This window comes from Ahaetulla prasina, chromosome 18 (genome assembly GCF_028640845.1).
Source record: "Ahaetulla prasina isolate Xishuangbanna chromosome 18, ASM2864084v1, whole genome shotgun sequence".
Taxonomy (NCBI): domain Eukaryota; kingdom Metazoa; phylum Chordata; class Lepidosauria; order Squamata; family Colubridae; genus Ahaetulla; species Ahaetulla prasina.
Genome location: NC_080556.1, coordinates 1862646 through 1879929, shown reverse-complemented (window position 1 = coordinate 1879929; position 17284 = coordinate 1862646). Strand labels below are relative to the sequence as shown.

Genomic DNA, 17284 nt, shown 5'->3' with positions numbered 1-17284 from the left:
AAAGGTTAGCCATCACTGGTCTAGGGCTTCCTGTCTGAGCAGTGGGCTTAGACTAGAAATCCTCCAAGGTCCCTCGCAGCTCTCTTATTCCGTATAGCTTTTGGCTCCCAAATTGGGGGGGGGGAGGTTAAAAGTACTACTATGCAAAGGGAAAGAAAGCCAACTTCTGGTGGCAAGGAGTTCCACTGATCTCGGTGTCAGGAAATTTCTCCTTAGTTCCCGGTTGCTCCTCTTCCTTGGTTAGCTCCCATCCGTCGCTTCTTCTCCTGGTGCTTTCGGAAAATAAGTGGACACCCCACCCCCTTCTCCGTGGTACACCCCCCCCACCCCCAATTCCTGCAACCGTTCTTCGTATGTTTTATCCTCCCGTCCCCTAAATCCTCTGGGTTGCTCTTGGCCGCGCTCTTTCTAAGAGCCTCGACATCGTTTTTAATTTCGTAGGGACCAAAACTGGACGCAGCCTCCCAGGTGCGGCCTCACCTGTGCGCGGCATAGAGCCTTGCTATCACTTTTTGGGGATAATCGAAACGATCCCTCTCTTCATGCCTCTAGGGCTGCATTGCCCACCCACCCAAAAAAAAACAAAAAAACCACAACCCAGCACCGTTTTTTGCATTATGTGTGAAAGTTTGCTAAGCAGGGGGAAATCTGAATTTTCCCCACCCACCCCCACCAAGCCATGCCTGTCGTTCTCCCCTGCACCCCCAATCTGTGCCGCCCCCCCCAAAAAAAACAACAACCCTGCAGGATAGGCCCCAGGTTTCCAAGCTGCTGAGCCTGGGAAACGCCAGCCAGCCGGGAGCAAGCGATGCCACCCCTCCCTTTCCTTGACCCATTACTCTCTTTGATTGACACTTTAATGAGGGTACGAAGAGGTCTCCCCCCTGCCGGGGGGCTGGGGAGGGGCTGGTTCATGCCCCGTTTATCTATTCCCCCCCCCCAATCTCGGTTAGCCAAAAATAGCCGGGGGGGGGGGTGGGCGGGCTGTGTTTCACCCTCCGCTGACCCTCCTCCGTGATGGATGGAGTGGCAGAGGGGAGTTGGCAGCGAAAGTGTGGAGTAAAAATTTTGGGCTGTCAGCACAAGACAATGGATTTGCTAGCCCTGGGTTTTCCCTGCCACCCCCCCCCCCTCCCCTTCTCCATTTGGGAGTCCCCTGCCTTTTCTCTCTCTTTCTTTCTTTCTTTCTTTCTTTCTTTCTTTCTTTCCTTCCTTCCTTCCTTCCTTCTTTCTTTCTTTCTGTCTCTCCGTTTTTCCTTCCTTCCTTTGTCTGTCTTTTTTCCATCTGTCTCTCTCTTGTCTTTCCTGTCTTCGTCTTCCTTCCTTTTCCTTTGTCTTCCTTTTTTTCTTTCTTTTTGTCTGCCTGTTTTTCTGGGTTTCTGCCTTTCTTTTTTTTTCTTTCTCGGTTTCGTTTTCTTTCTGTCTTTCTCGCGCGCCTTCCTTGCCTCCTTCCTTCCTCCTGTCTGTCTTTTTTCTTTCCTGTTCTTTCCTTCCTTTTTCTTTCTTTCAGTCTTTTTTCCTTTTCTCGTTTTCTTTCTCTCTCTCTCTCTCTCACTTGCTTTCCTTCCTTCCTTCCATTTCCTTCCTCCCTCCCTCTTTCTCTCGCACACAAACACACACTTTCCTTCCTTCCTTCCTTTCTTTTCCTTTCCTTTTCCTCTTTTCTTTTCCTTCCTTCCTTCCTTCCTTTCCTTTCCTTTCCTTTTCCTCTTTTCTTTCCTTCCTTCCTTCCTCCATCCCATTCTATTCTCTCTTTCTTTCCTTCCTTTTCCTTTCCTTCCTTCCTTCCCTCCCTCATACACACACACAAACACGGATTTTCCTTCCTTCCTTCCTTCCTCCCTTTCTTTCTTTTCCACCAGGCAGGAAAGACAGCAACCGAGCTAGGAATTAAACGAAAAAGAAAAAAAATAGAAAATCAGACTGAGACTCTCTCTTGGAAAGACAGGTAAGGAAGGAGAAAAATTCCCGTTTTTCTGATCTGTTGGGGAGGTGCTGGCAGGGTTGTCTTTTTTTTCCCCTCCGCTGGTTAATGACCACAATAACATTACTCGATTTCCCTTTTTCTCTTAGAAACTCCCTCTGAACCCAATTTGGCGTATGCCCTTCGGATACTGAATCCGGTTTTTGGTCGCCCGTGATATAAAAAAAAAAGATTCTAAAAAGAGTGCAGAGAAGAGCAACCAAGATGATTAGAGGCCTGGGGGCTGAAAGATAAGATGGACAGTTGCAGGAACTGGGCATGTCGAGTTTAATGAATAGAAGGACCAGGGGGGACATGAGAGAATGTGTCTCCTGCCTGGGCAGGGGGTTGGACTAGAAGACCTCCGAGGTCCCTTCTAGCTCTATTCTGATTGCTTTTTTGAAATGGTCTAGGTAGGTTCTCCTGCCTGAGCAGGGGGCTGGATTAGAAGACCTCTGAGGTCCCTTCCAAGTCTATTCTGATTGGTTGCTTTTTTGAAATGGTCTAGGTAGGTTCTCCTGCCTGAGCAGAGGGCTGGATTAGAAGACCTCTGAGGTCCCTTCCAAGTCTATTCTGATTGGTTGCTTTTTTGAAATGGTCTAGGTAGGTTCTCCTGCCTGAGCAAAGGGCTGGATTAGAAGACCTCTGAGGTCCCTTCCAAGTCTATTCTGATTGGTTGCTTTTTTGAAATGGTCTAGGTAGGTTCTCCTGCCTGAGCAAAGGGCTGGATTAGAAGACCTCTGAGGTCCCTTCCAAGTCTATTCTGATTGATTGCTTTTTTTGAAATGGTCTAGGTAGGTTCTCCTGCCTGAGCAGAGGGCTGGACTAGAAGACCTCCGAGGTCCCTTCCAGCTCTATTCTGATTCATTGATTGAAATGGTCTAGGTAGGGTCTCCTGCCTGAGCAGGGGGCTGGACTAGAAGACCTCTAAGGTCCCTTCCACTCTCTTATCCTATCATTCTATGTGAAAGTGTCCCCTGCCTGAGCAGTGGGCTGGACTAGAAGACCTCCAAGGTCCCTTCCAGCTCTCTTAATCCAGTTCTGCCTTCTTGGGACTTGCCTTCTGCCTCTCGTCGTCGGTCAGTCGGCCTCTTCCCCCTTTCCTTCCTTTCTCCTAGTTGCAACTCTTTCCCTGACAAGTCAAAAGGCTGAGCAGACAATCCAGGCCGGGCTTGGCCGGCCGGCCACCCACCCACCCACCCACCTCCGCTTCTCCCCCTCCCCCTCTTCATCCCACGTGAGCCGCAGCCTGGAGTTCAGACCAGGGTTAGCCAAACAGCCGATAAATTCAGCCCGAGGGGAAGAGGCGGCCAGCCGGCCGGCCAAACATGGGGCTGGAGGTTAGGGGGGGATGAACTTTTCACCCGGGGCAAGCGAACCTGTTCCTCCACCGGGCGAGAGAGACAGGTGGGAAGACCCCCGGCAAGCATCCCTCCCTCCCTCCGTCCATTTCAAAAGCCAAGCCTCCCCATAAGTTTGGAGACCGGGGATTATGGTCTCGGAAATGCCTCCCCACGGCTTCCTCTCACAATCGGCGGCGTTAACGAAAGCTCGCTTAATTTCTCACGCAGCAACGTACATTGGGGGCTCGATTAGGGTCGTAAACCAAGGACTACCTGTATGTAATTTTGACCATTTATAGGCACAGGTATACAAACACACACAAGCACACATTTTCCTTCCTTCCTTCCTTCCTTCCCTTTCTTTCTTTCTTTCTTCCTTCCTTCCTTCCCTTCCTTCATTCCTTCCTTCCTTCCCTCCCTTCCTCTCTCTCTCACACACAAACACACATTTTCCTTCCTTTCTTCCTTCCTTCCTTCCTTCCTTCCCTTTCTTTCTTTCTTTCTTTCTTCCTTCCTTCCCTTCCTTCCTTCCTTCCTTCCTTCCTCTCTCTCACACACACAAACACACATTTTCCTTCCTTCCTTCCTTCCTTCCCTTTCTTCCTTCCTTCCTTCCTTTCTTCCTTCCTTCCCTTTCTTCCTTCCTTCCTTCCCTTCCATCCTTCCTTCCTTCCTTCCTTCCTTCCTTCCTTCCCTTCCTTCCTTCCTTGCTTCCCTTTCTTCTTTCCTTCCCTTCCTTCCTTCCTTTCCCTTCCCCTTCTTCCCTCCTTCCTTCCCTCCCTTCCTTCCTTCCCCTTCTCCTTCCTTCCCTTCCTTCCTTCCTTCCTTCCCTTCCCTTCCTTCCTTCCCCTTCTCCTTCCTTCCCTTCCTTCCTTCCTTCCTTCCCTTCCTTCCTTCCCCTTCTCCTTCCTTCCCTTCCTACCTCCCTTTCTTCCTTTCCTTCTCCTTCCTTCCTTCCTTCCCTCCCTCCCTCCCTCTCACGCACACACATTGATTTGCTTTTTCACAACGAACCACAAAGCCAAGACACTCTTAAGAAAGATTTCCTGGATTTATAGATAATTCCCTGCAGAATTACAGAGCTCCTAGGACTGGAAGGGACCTTGGAAGGTCTTCTAGTCTGACCCCCGTCCTCCCCCACCCCGTCCAAGCCAGGAGACAACCTGGTTCTCCTGCTGTGGATTTGTCCCCACCAGCTGTTCCAGTCGGGCCCAAATAGCTAAGAAGGTTTTCATCATGGAGACAAGCGGCCCATCTCGACCATCGCAGACGGAGAATGTGGGTCTACACAACTTGAAAACGTAGGTTGGGTCCCTCCAACAACAGAGAGAATGTCCTTCCGTCCACGGAGCGTTCATCGCTCTTCATCGAGACCATGGTGGATTGGAGGACAGCTTGGCTGCAAGATCCCAATAAATGGAAGCTTCGACGGTCCTCTCCATTAAAACAAGCCGAAGGCCCCTCCTGTGAAGATGGACCAGCAGAGGACCAACCCAAATTCCCTTCTCCTTCAAGAGAAAGGACCTCAAGGAGAGCCGTCTTCTGCCTGGAAATGTGGTGTGATGGAAGCCAAAACGGACCGTCCTCGATCATCCGGGAGACGCCCAAAAAAGGTGGTTGATGGAACCCCTCTGAGATGCCTCCAAGCTGAGGAACATCTGTAAACTGCTCACAAGCTAAAATAACGGAGCCGTTAAAAACGCCGCCCCTGATGGGTCGGGCTTTCCATGGTAGATGGACTGGCCCGTCCTGTCCTTCAGAGGCCTCACCGCAAGCCTTCCAGCCCTGGAAGGAGACCACGGCTTTGATGGTCAACAAGTGTCGTTTAGGTCCTTCCTTTGAACGTATTCATGCACTGGTAGCTCCCGGCGAACCGGTGGATTTCGTCCAGCGCCGTTTGCGGGAAGATGCTGCCGGGAAAGAAACGAGAGATGGGTTGGGTTGACATCTTAGAAGAACGTTTAAAAAAAATAAATATGGAAGAAACGTGAAGGCTGGAGGCTTCTTACGATCGGTAGCGATGGACCGCAGAGGTTAGATAGCAGTAACGAGAGTTGGAAGGGACCTTGGAGGTCATCTAGTCCAACCCCACTGCTCATGCAGGAGATCTGTACTAGGGATTTGAACTGCCAAATTGCCGGAACTTTCTGATCGACAAGCTTGGTTTTCAAAAACGTTCTTGGACGCTTCTCCTTCAAGAAGTCTCTCAGAAGCTTCAGTAGAAGTTATAATAATAATAATAATAATAATAATAATAATAATAATAATAATAATAATAATAATAATAATAATAATAATAATAATAATAATAATAATATCAGAGTTGGAAGGGACCTTGGGCCTTCTCCTTCAAGAAGTCTCTCAGAAGCTTCAGTAGAAGTTATAATAATAATAATAATAATAATAATAATAATAATAATAATAATAATAATAATAATAATAATAATAATAATAATAATAATAATAATAATATCAGAGTTGGAAGGGACCTTGGAGGCCTTCTAGTCCAACCCCCTGCCCAGGCAGGAAACCCTACACCATTTCAGACAAATGGCTATCCAGCATTTTCTTAAAAATTTCCAGTGTTGGAGCATTCACAACTTCTGGAGGCAAGTAGTTCCACTGGTTGATTGTTCTAATTGTCAGGAAATTTCTCCTTTCCTGACAGTTAGAACAATTAATGGTTCTTCAGAAGCTTCCCGGAGGAGAAGCGAAAGGTTTTCAAGGTGAGGGGGGGGGGAACACACAAGAAAGGCCATTTTGGGGGGGCAGGAAACAAAAGTCCCCCTTTTTTTTTTATTTGCATTTATATCCCACCCTTCTCCAAAGACTCAGGGCGGCTTACACTATGTCAAGCAATAGTCTTCATCCTATTTGTATATTTATATACAAAGTCAACTTATTGCCCCCAATAATCTGGGTCCTCATTTTACCTACCTTATAAAGGATGGAAGGCTGAGTCAACCTTGGGCCTGGTGGGACTTGAACCTGCAGCAATTGCAAGCAGCTGCTGTTAATAACAGACTGCATTAGTCTGTTGAGCCACCAGAGGCCTTTGGGACAACCATAACCTTGGATGGTGAAGACTCACCCATAGAAATACCAGGTGGAAAATGGAAAAGCCTTGAGTCATGGGAGGAAGGGCTGGATGGGCTCTGAAGGGCCCCCTTGCTTGGCCCACAATGGTTCTCCAGAAGCTACTGTTGATTGGGCAAAAATAAGGGGGAAGAGGGGGGGGTTTCGCTTCTGGCCCACTCCTCGTTTAGATGCGGAGCGGGACTTTAAGAAGCGGCCAGGAATGGGGTGGCAGCCAGCCAGCCAGCAGCTTTCAAGAACTTGGCTGCCTTCCCTCTTTCGGTAGCAAGGGGAGTGGGCTTCTCGGCCCACCCACCCACCCACCCCTCACTCTTTTCCTGGAATAGCCCGGAGGCAGATTGGCAGAAGGGAGCTCCACCCAAAAATACAAGCATGTTAGGACTGGGGGGGGGAAGGGCAGCTCCCAAACTGTCTGTTTGGGGAAGGGATCCCCCACCCACCCCACCCAGTGAAGTCGGTCTGGAAGGGAGGGGGGGTCTTGTAGGGAAGGGGGGGTTGCAAAAAAGTCCTGGTGGACCCTCCGACCAACCCACGATGGAAGCCTCGGCTCTCCTTTTTGACCTGCGTCTCAAGGTTGTGACCATTGTCTTGAGTTTGTTTGAGAGCCTCGATGCCTAGTAGGGTCTTAATGTTGTAGGATGAGTTTGGGGAGCGGGGGCAGGGAGGGAGATCCCCCATTCACTCTCCAGACCCAGAAGCTCTAACGCTGGTTGGTGTCCACCTAGAAGGAACTTCACCTTCTGATCAGCGCAGGACCTCCTCCTCCTCCTGTTCCACTTGTCCTCAACCAAGACATGAAAGGAGGGGTGAAATGCTACCGGTTCGGAGGAACCAGTAGTAAAAAACAAAAAAATGCTACCGGTTTAGGCGAACCTGTATTTCCGACGATCAGCTGGGCAACGATCAGCTGTGACGCGCGATTTATATTGGCTAGAATCATTGGATTTCCTGCTTTCTAGCTAAATCGAAATCACGTGGCGCAGCGGATTCCCCTGCCCCTCGCTGTTCTACTTACCTTTGTAGACTCGGAAGGTTTCAAAATGTTCCTTTTTCAGCGCTGCGCCGGCACGCCTCTGCCGAAGCGCGTGCTCGGTAGCAGACTCCACAGGATTTCACCCTTGCTTCCAAGGGTCTGCAACACCAGTGGGTTTATCCCCACCCCCACCCCCCACTCCCCTGTTGTCGGTTGGTTGGTGTCGGCCATGATGACTTCTAGATTCAACTCGGTTCAGAAGAAGCGTTTACGAGCCAAGTACCTTTTTAAGAAAATGAGGATGTGCATACTCCATGGGAGCAGGAGGAAAGCTTGATTCCGCTGAACGGCCTCCACCGTCCTTCGGGCCACCATGTCCGGTTTAAGTGGAGGAAAAAGATTGGGGAACCTGGAGGAGAGACCAAAGCCACCTCAAAAAGGACATATCCCCCTGTGCCTGACGTCAAGCAGGTAGTCCTCGCTTAGTGACCGTTCAAAGTTACAACGGCGCTGAGATTACACAGCCGGCCGTTGTAGCGGTCCCCATCATTCAGGTGGATTTCCATTCGGAGGTTTGACCGCCAACTCGCATTTACGACGGTGGCGGGTGGTCGCGCGATTCCTCCCTTTGGTGACCTTCTGACCAGCAATAGTCAAGGGGGAAGCCCGATTCACTTAACGGCCGTCTGACTCGTTGAACAACTGTAGGGGATTCGCTTCACGAGGCAAAACTCGCAAGCTTTCTCACTTAGCAACCTAAATTTTGGGTTCCGTTGTGGTTATAAGTTGAGGACTGCCTGTATTTTTGATTCGCGTTTCGCACGACATGCTAAATCTGTTTTCGGAAGCTGGGCCAAGTCCGTGGCTCACTTAATGACCGCGGGACTCCTTGAGCCACTGCAGCGATTCACCTCACAAACGTGGCCAGAAGGGTCGTAAAACAGGACAAAACTCACATAACCCATTTCTCACTGTGCAAGATAAATTCTGGGCCTCCGTTGCGGGTCGTACGTCGACCTGTATTTTTTTTCAACACATTTTTGTGGACTGTTATCGGTCCGGCCATATTTTTGGTCTCCCTTCCCATTCCCTCCCCTCTAAATACGGCAAATCCTTTCCTGAGCTGTCCCTACCAGCCGTTTTGGGGGTGCCACCGCCATCTGGGGAGGGGGGGACAACACATAGATAATGTCAGACAACCTCTCTGCTGAAGCTTCGATCCGACAAGACCCCCATTCCGGTGCCCGAAAAGTCCTTCGAATTCCAACATATATTTTTTTCCCACCCCTCCAATTGCTCGGAGAGAAAGCGAGAGAAAGACGACTTAATTCATTCTTTCTCAACTTCGGCCATGTTCTATAAGACGCTTGGACTCCCAGAATTCCCCAGCAGGCAGAAGCACAGCTGGATGGAGGAATTCTGGGAACTGAAGTCCAGAGTTCGTAATTTAACAAGAGTTTGAGTGGGTGGGGGGAGGAAATGTTGTTGTTTTTTTAAGTGATGGGGCATCGACCCAAATTCAACCCAACACCCACCTGATCCGTATTCCTTGAAACATGTCCGTGTTTGTGTGGAAGGGCAAGACCGTGGTGGCGTTGACCCCTGGACAGTCCAGCAAACCCAGGGTCAAACTCTCCATGAAGGCGAAGGAAGAAGCTTTGGACGTACAGTAGTCCACGGCGCCAGGAATGGCTGACAGAGCCAGGACGGAGTTGAGACAGACGATGTGCCCTCGCTGAAGTTCCAGCATTCGCGGCAGGAAGGCCTTGGTGGTCTGAGGAATCGGAGTCAGGGTCAGAATAGAGCTGCAGGGGAGGGGGACCTCGGAGGCCTTCTAGTCTGACCCCCCCACACACACACACTTCTCAAGCAGGAGACCCGCCTACGCCATTCCAGACGGATAGCTGAGGAAATTGAAGCTCGTAAGGGCTTTAAGTTGCCAAATTCGGAGACCCCCTCCAAATTTGATGGGGTTTCACTTACCTTTGCTACTGGTTCGCTTGCGTGCGTGCCACTTCTGCGCATGCACAGAGTGTATTTGATGACGTCCGGGCGGGTGGGAGGAGCCTCCCGCCTCCGCTACTACCGGTTCACCCCAAACCGGGGCGAACTGATAGCAACCCATCACTGCTGCAGTAGAACATAGAGTCATAGGGTTGGGAGGGAGCAGGAGACTCTACGCCATTTCAGTCTGTCAATCGTAATAGAGCTGGAAGGGACCTCGGAGGTCTTCTTGTCCATCCCCTGCTCAAGCAGGAGACCCTAAACCATTTCAATCAATCAATCAATCAGAATAGAGCTGGAAGGGACCCATCCTGCCCGCCCACCCAACCCCGAAGGGAAAACTGAGGTTCGTACCCAGAACTGTCCGAGGGTGTTGATGTGTTGGGACTTGAGCAAGGCGTGGTCATCGCTGTCCAGGAGGGTCTTGCCATGGACCACGGCTGCGTTGTTCACCAAGATGGTGACATCTCCCACCTGGAAAGGGGGCGGGGAGGAGGTCACGAATGGGGGTCACATGACATCGGGGAAGGAGGGAAGAGAAGGGAAAGAAGAAGGAAAGAAAGATGTGATGGATGGGGAAGGAAGGAAGGAAGAGATGGATGAGAAGTGAGGTGAGGAAAGGAAGGAAGGAAGGAAAGAACAAAATAAAGAGAAGAAGGTAGGAAGGAAGGGAAGGGAAAGACGAAGGAAGGAAAACGAAAGAAAGAAAAAGGAAGGAAGGGAAGGGAAAGGAAAGGAAGGAAAGAAAGAACAAAGAAGAGGGAGGGAAGGGCAGGGAAAGACGAAGGAAGGAAAGAATGAAAGAAGAAGGAAGGGAAGGGAAAGACGAAGGAAGGAAGGGAGGGACGGATGAGAAGGAAGGTAAGGAAAGAAAAAGAAAGAACAAAAGAAAGGAAGGAAAGAGAAAGATGAAGAAAGGAAAGATGTGATGGATGGGAAGTGAGGTGAGGAAGAAAGGAAAGAAAGAAAAAGAAGGAGGAAGGTAGTTCATAAAATGTACTGTTTCCTTTAATGACCCCACCACTTAACAACAAAACTCCCGGCCCCTATGTTTTCTGTAACTCGAGGGTTGTCACCTAATGTCCTAATTCCTCTGCCAGCAGGACCTGGAATCCAGTGACTCATTTGAGGGTCCAAAGGCCCATCTCAGCGTTTCTCGTCCTTTTGTATCCGTGCCGCGGACCAACTGACCGACTCACCTTTTCCCGGACAGCCTTGGCTTGCCGGTAAACCTCTTCCCGATTGGCCACGTCGCAGACGAAATAGTGGCCCTCGGTGCCCATCGCTCGGATCTCCTGCGTGGCTTCCCTCAAGCATTTCTCCGTCCGTCCCCACAGGACAATCTGAAAGACAAAGGCGCACTTGTGTTTTAGGGACACACACGCCGGACCTGGTCGCCGATGACCCTCACAATGCAGTGATGCCATCGACAATCGTAGAGTCAACCTTGCCCATTTCCGGAAGCCAAGCAGAGCTGAATGAACCTGGTTGAGATATCACTAGGAAAGTCCAACCTCGACACATACACACCCCGCCACAACGGACGAACGGCTACAAAAACTGATGAAGTTAGCAGAGACGGCTAAATTAACTGCTCCGGTTAAAGATAAAATACTTTTATTTCGACTTGGAAACCACTTCTGGGCTTTGTGCTTGAGGTGGGGGAAAAAATGAACCTCGATCCCCCCGCAATGGATGAACGGTTGCAAGAACTGATGAAGTTAGCGGAGACGGCTAAATTAACTTCTCCGACTAAAGATAAAATACTTTTATTTCGACTTGGAAACCACTTCTGGGCTTTGTGCTTGAGGTGGGAGAAAAAATGAACCTCAATCCCCCCGCAATGGATGAACGGCTGCAAGAACTGATGAAGTTAGCGGAGACGGCTAAATTAACTTCTCCGACTAAAGATAAAATACTTTTATTTCGACTTGGAAACCACTTCTGGGCTTTGTGCTTGAGGTGGGGGAAAAAATGAACCTCAATCCCCCCCGCAATGGATGAACGGCTGCAAGAACTGATGAAGTTAGCAGAGACGGCTAAATTAACTGCTCCGATTAAAGATAAAATACTTTTATTTTGACTTGGAAACCACTTCTAGGCTTTGTGCTTGAGGTGGGGGGGGGGGAAATGAACCTCGACTCCCCCCCACAATGGACGACGTAACTTTGAACGGTCACTAAACAAACTGTGGTAAGTTTGTTTAAATTAGAAGAGTGGCAACAGAAGAATGGATTGCCATCTGGCAGAAATGGCCAGGGTCTCCTGCTTGGGCGGGGGGTTGGACTAGATGACCTACAAGGTCCCTTCCGACTTTCTTTAATCTGTTAATCTGACCCTCTATGGCGTCTCTGCTTTCATTGGGGCGTTTTTAAAGCTGAAATGAGTTTGGATGGATTTTTATGATCGTTCTTCACACAGAACTTTTTTTTGGAGGGGGGAGAAAAATATCTCCTTTTTCAATAAGCAGCTTGCAAGAATTATTAAACCAGAGTTGGGGCAATTATGCTTCTCTTAGAGAAAAACCTAATTTATAATCCTTTGCTAAGGCTTTGGTCCTCCCAAGAACTAAATCACAAAGAATGTGAAGCATTTAAAGCAGATTAAATCAACTCTAGCTCTTATTGTTGTTGTTTTTTAATTAAATCGGATGCAGCACCTGGCAAACGGCTCCAAAAATTATTATTTTTTTAAGGGAGCTGACCGATATATAGAAATTTTACCAATTTTACGCACCAAAACCTGCAAGCAATCGAATACCGCTAGTCCTTGACTGACAAGTTCATTTAGTCAGCATCCTCATCCTCATTTAATGACCCCATAATCCCTTGCTGGGGTAGAATCTGGGCAACTGAATGGAGCCGAGTGTTTTACTGGCCGGATGCCTTTCGTGTTGCCACTGTGGAGTTTTGTTCGGCAGATATATTCTCACTGTGCCCAGAGAGAGAAATATCTGCCTCTACCCAGGATCGAACACACCGCCTCATGATTGTGAGCCAAGAGCTCCACCTCTAAGTCACTGCACCACTCACTGCACCAGTTCATTTAGTGACCACTCGAAATTACAACGGCCGCTGAAAAAAGTGACTTTTGACCGTTTCCCACACTGAGCAACCGTTGCAGCATCCCCTATGATCAAAAATTCAGGCACCTGGCAACCGACTCGTATTTACGACGGTCGTCACGTCACGTGATCCTCTTGTGCGACCTCCTGACTGCGGGGAATCAAATTTGCTTGACCACCCATGCGACGAACGGAACAGCTGCCCGGGCATTTGCTTGAACGGTGCCAGGAAACGGTCGCAAAATGAGGGCAACCCTCCCTTAACCACCGTCTCGCTCAGCAACGGGAGAGTTGGCGCTCCGTTGGGGCCCGTAAGTCGAGGACTCCCTGTAAAATTGAGCCGCCACGGGGGTTTTGAATCCGATTCTAGGCGATTAAAAACTTCAAAGGTTCCAACCGTAAAGTTATTTTTGACAAGCCAAAAAAAAAAAAAAATCGCACAACACAATGACACACCCTTCCTCCCCCCCACCTGCCCGTATGCAAGCCGAAACAAGAATCGGCGTTGAAGGCATGTCTCTGATGTGTAAAAGGTATGAGATTCTGCCCCCCAGCAGAATCTGGGCACGCATGGACTCAACTCTTACACCCACACCTACAAATAAATGCTCTGTTCGCTCAAGTCGAGACTTGACTGCCCTTCTCCGCAACTTCGCCAGGAGTCGAGACTGAATTTCACCAGCTTGTTTGCACGCCTGGTAGGCCAATGGGACCAAACCGTACCCCACAGTTTAATAAATCCCCCCCCCAAAAAATCCCATTTGCTGAGTGTTAAGTTTGGGGTGCAAAGGAGACCCCCCTCCCCCCAAGGTAACACCCAATCTGGGCTTTCTTGGAAAATGAGACCTTCAATCAATCAATCAATCAATCATGGATGGGTGGATGGATTGATTGAAGGTCTCATTCTCCGAGAAATGAGGTTCTTCTTCTTGTGGGACCTCCGAGGTCTTGTAGTCCAGCCCCTTGCTCAAGCAGGAGACCCCAGACCATTGAAAGGCAAATGGTTACCCAATTTCTTCTTTAAAAGCTCCAGGGATGGAGCACCCGCGACTTCTGGTGGCAAACCAGGTTCCCCTGGTTTGGGATTAGAATTACAGAATAAAAGAGCTGGAAGGGACCTTGGAGGTCTTCTAGTCTAACCCTCTGCTCAAGAAGAAAGAAGGAAGGAAGGAAGGAAGGAAGGAAGGAAGGAAGGAAGGAAGGAAGGAAGGAAGGAAATATAGAATAAAAGAGCTAGAAGGGACTTTGGAGGTCTTCTAGTCCAACCCCCTGCTCAAACAGGAGATCCTAGATCATAATCAACCAACCGACCAACCAATCAATCAAACCAGAGTAGATGAACCAGTAGTAAATCAAGCTGGCAGGAATAGCCAACATTCCAGAAGACAGGCTCAAGATAAAGAAGGATCTTGACAGACTTGAACATTGGGCGCTATCTAACAAAATGAAATTCAACAGTGAAAAAAGTAAGGCTCTACATTGAGGCCAAAAAAACAAAATGCACAGGTACCGGATATGTGGTACCTTGCTCAATAGTAGTACCTGTAAGAGGGATCTTGGAGTCCTAGTGGACAACCATCTAGATATGAGCCAGCAGTGTGCAGCAGCTGCCAAAAAAGCCAACACACAGTTCTGGGCTGCATAAACAGAGGGATAGAATCAAGATCACGTGAAGTGTTAATACCACTTTATAATGCCTTGGTAAGGCCACACTTGGAATATTGCATCCAGTTTTGGTCGCCACGATGTAAAAAAGATGCTGAGACTCTAGAAAGAGTGCAGAGAAGAGCAACCAAGAGGATGAGGAGACTGGAGGCTAAAACATATGAAGAACGGTTGCAGGAACTGGACATGTCTAGTTTAATAAAAAGAAGGTCTAGGGGAGACATGATAGCAGTCTTCCAATATCTCAGGGGCTGCCCCAAAGAAGAGGGAGTCAAGCTATTCTCCAAAGCACCTGAGGGTAGAACAAGAAGCAATGGGTGGAAACTGATCAAGGAAAGAAGCAACTTAGAACTAAGGAGAAATTTCCTGACAGTTAGAACAATTAATCAGTGGAACGACTTGCCTGCAGAAGTTGTGAATGCTCCAACACTGGAAGTTTTTAAGAAAATGTTGGATAACCATTTGTCTGAAATGGTGTAGGGTTTCCTGCCTGGGCAGGGGGTTGGACTAGAAGACCTCCGAGGTCCCTTCCAACTCTGTTATTATGTTATGTTAGATCTCAAAGGGACCTCGGAGGTCTTCTAGTCCAACCCCCTGCCCAGGCAGGAGACCCTAGACTAGACCAATTCAGACAGCCTCTTCTTTAAAAAAAAAACAAAAAAACCCTCCAGCGATGAAGCCCACTCCCCCACCCCGCCCACCCCGCAACTTCATCCGGTGGCAAGCCGTTCCCGCGGTTCATTCTTCTCACGGGTTAGGAAAATTTGGGAGGCGCGTTTGCAGAACCGGGCCCCGGACAAGTTTCAAACAGCTTTTCTTTTTGGGGGGGTCACCCAGCTTGGCCCGGGATTATGGGGTGTGTGTGTATGTCTGGCGGACCCCCCCCCAAAAAAAGACTCCCTAGAGTACGGAGGGGGGGTCTTGGCGGTTAGTGGGGAGGGGAGGGGGTCCCGCAAAGCCCTTTCCCTCCCCGCACCTGCCTTTTTTTCGGCCCCGCTCACCTTGCGGGCTCCGCGCCGGGCGAACTCGCGAGCCAAGGCGCGCCCGATGCCTCGTCCTCCGCCTGTGATGAGCACGCAGTCGGCGGTCAGATCGCGGGCTCGGCCCGGCAAGAGGCGGCTGAGGAGCGCCCTGGCCGTCTGGAGCAACATCTGAGCGGCCAAGAGCAGCAGCGACGCCCCCAGACGCCCCCAACCCATCCTAGTAGGTCCCCTTGGGCTGCGGGGCGGAGGACAAGACTCCCACCCACCCGCTTAGCCAAGCCAACTCCCCCCTCCCCTCTTTCCAAGCAGACCCAACTCCCCACTTAGCCAAGCCGGCTCCCCCTCCCCTCTTTCCCCGCGTCACAAGCAGAACCCCCTCCCCACTTAGCCAAGCCGACTCCCCCTCCCCTCTTTCCAAGCAGAACCCCCTCCCCACTTAGCCAAGCCGACTCCCCGCTGTCCCAAGCCGGAGAGACCCCCGAAGTGGCACCCGAGTGAGTTTCGCAAGAAAGCCCCGGCGGGGGTCTCTTCTTTTCTGGAGACCCCCCCCCTTCCTCCTCTCCTTTCCACCTCCCACGCCCCCCCAAAAAAAACAGGGTCTCTCGGCGATGGTCCCGGGGCAGGAGGAGGAGGAGTAGCCGACCCCTGGAGGAAGCACCCGGAGTGGGGAGGGGGCGTCTGCAAGGCTCGGCGCTTGCGGATCGGGGTTGACTCCGAATCCAGCTCTTAGCAGAGCAGGATTTATAAAGGAGCGCGGGGTGACAGCCAAGCGGGGAGGGGAAGGGGAGGGGAAGCCCCGCCCGCCTCCCCTCCCTCCCTCCCTCCCTGGCTGGCTGGCTGGCTGGACAAGCTGGGGGGGTGGCTGGGCTCGCCCTCCTCTTCCTCCTCCTCCCCCTCCCCTGCAGCGCCGCCCCCACCCCAAATCTCCCCGCCTCTCCTTGGCAAAGAACCCTCAAAGGAGCCTTTTGCAAGCGGCCGCCCGCCGCAGATCCTGCCCGGGTTCCCCTCTCGCTTGCCTGCGCCCCCCCACTCACCCACCGCCCGGGGGTCTCCCGACCCTCATTCCCCGGCTGGGCAGGCCGGGCTCGCTGGAGGACTCGGATGGGAGACACTTTTGGTTCTGAAGCTCTTTCGAATTGGGAGTGGGTGGGTGGGGGAAGAGGGGGGGTTTCTTTGGGTTGGGGTCTGATGCTTTACAGCAGTATTTCCCTCTCCCTCCCCAACTTTTTAAAGAGAGGTGGACTTCAACTCCCAGAATGCCCCCAGCCGGGGAAATTGAAATCTTTTAAACTTGCTAAGGCTGGAAAAAAAACAACCACCACCTGTTGGCTCAAGGCAGAGGGAGGATTTGAACCCAGATCTCTTGGCCCTGAGATCCTTCCCTTGACCCGAGGATCTGCTTGAGCACGAGGGTTGGACTAGAAGACCTCCGAGGCCCCTTTTCAGCTCTATCCTGATTGAAAAGGTCTAGGTCTCCTGCTTGAGCAGAGGGTTGGGCTAGAAGACCTCCCGAGGCCCCTTCCAACCCTGTGATTCTCTTCCAACACGTCCTACGTTTTAAGGCCTTGCAGCTTCACCACGATGAGCTCAAAACAAGCCGAGTTGGAAGCTGATTAAGCCAGGATCCAGGAGGGTCAGTCTTGTCATTTAGAGCTTATTGTTTTCAAAGATCCCCAGTTTAATGTGGGCCATTCCAGATTCTGAGTTTCCTTGTGGCCAGTCCAGCAGGAAATGCAAAAAAAATAACAACCCCTTTTGCAACCTCTCCTTTATCTCTGGAGGAAGGGAGGTTATGTTGTAAGCTACTCTTATCTCTGTTTGTCGAGTGCTGTCGGGCAGCTATTCCCGCCCCTCCCCCTCCTTTTAGACTGGCCTTTCAAAGCTTATATATATATATATATTTGTTTTCTGAGGTTTTCACGGGTGTTTGTATATAGGTCTTTGGTTGTTCGGGTTTTCTCCCGTGTAAAATTGGAAGTGTCTTGGCGACGTTTCGACGAAGTCTCATTCGTCATCTTCAGGCTTCAGCTTCGTGCTTCTGGGAGCAATGTGTGATCGCAGCTGTTTCTTCCTTTTAACTGCTAGTGGGGGTTTGAACTGATTGGGTGGGAGCTTGGCTGTGCTCTGATTGGATGGGTTTTTTTCTGTGCTCTGATTGGCTGGGGGTGTGTCCTGTGTTGGTGGGGGCTTGGT

The 17284-nt window shown here is 50.4% G+C and overlaps 1 protein-coding gene across 1 annotated transcript; it reads right to left on the bottom strand.

Annotated features, from left to right (window-relative positions):
* Window positions 1-4328: 4328 nt before the first annotated feature.
* DHRS3 (dehydrogenase/reductase 3) lies at window positions 4329-15367 on the bottom strand. Its single transcript, XM_058161357.1, has 6 exons — window positions 15110-15367; window positions 10579-10722; window positions 9734-9853; window positions 8911-9149; window positions 7659-7784; window positions 4329-5216 (listed from the first exon to the last, which is right to left on the bottom strand). Exons 1-6 carry the CDS (start codon window positions 15305-15307, stop codon window positions 5132-5134), a joined length of 912 nt encoding a protein of 303 aa, XP_058017340.1. The 5' UTR covers window positions 15308-15367; the 3' UTR covers window positions 4329-5131.
* Window positions 15368-17284: the final 1917 nt, after the last annotated feature.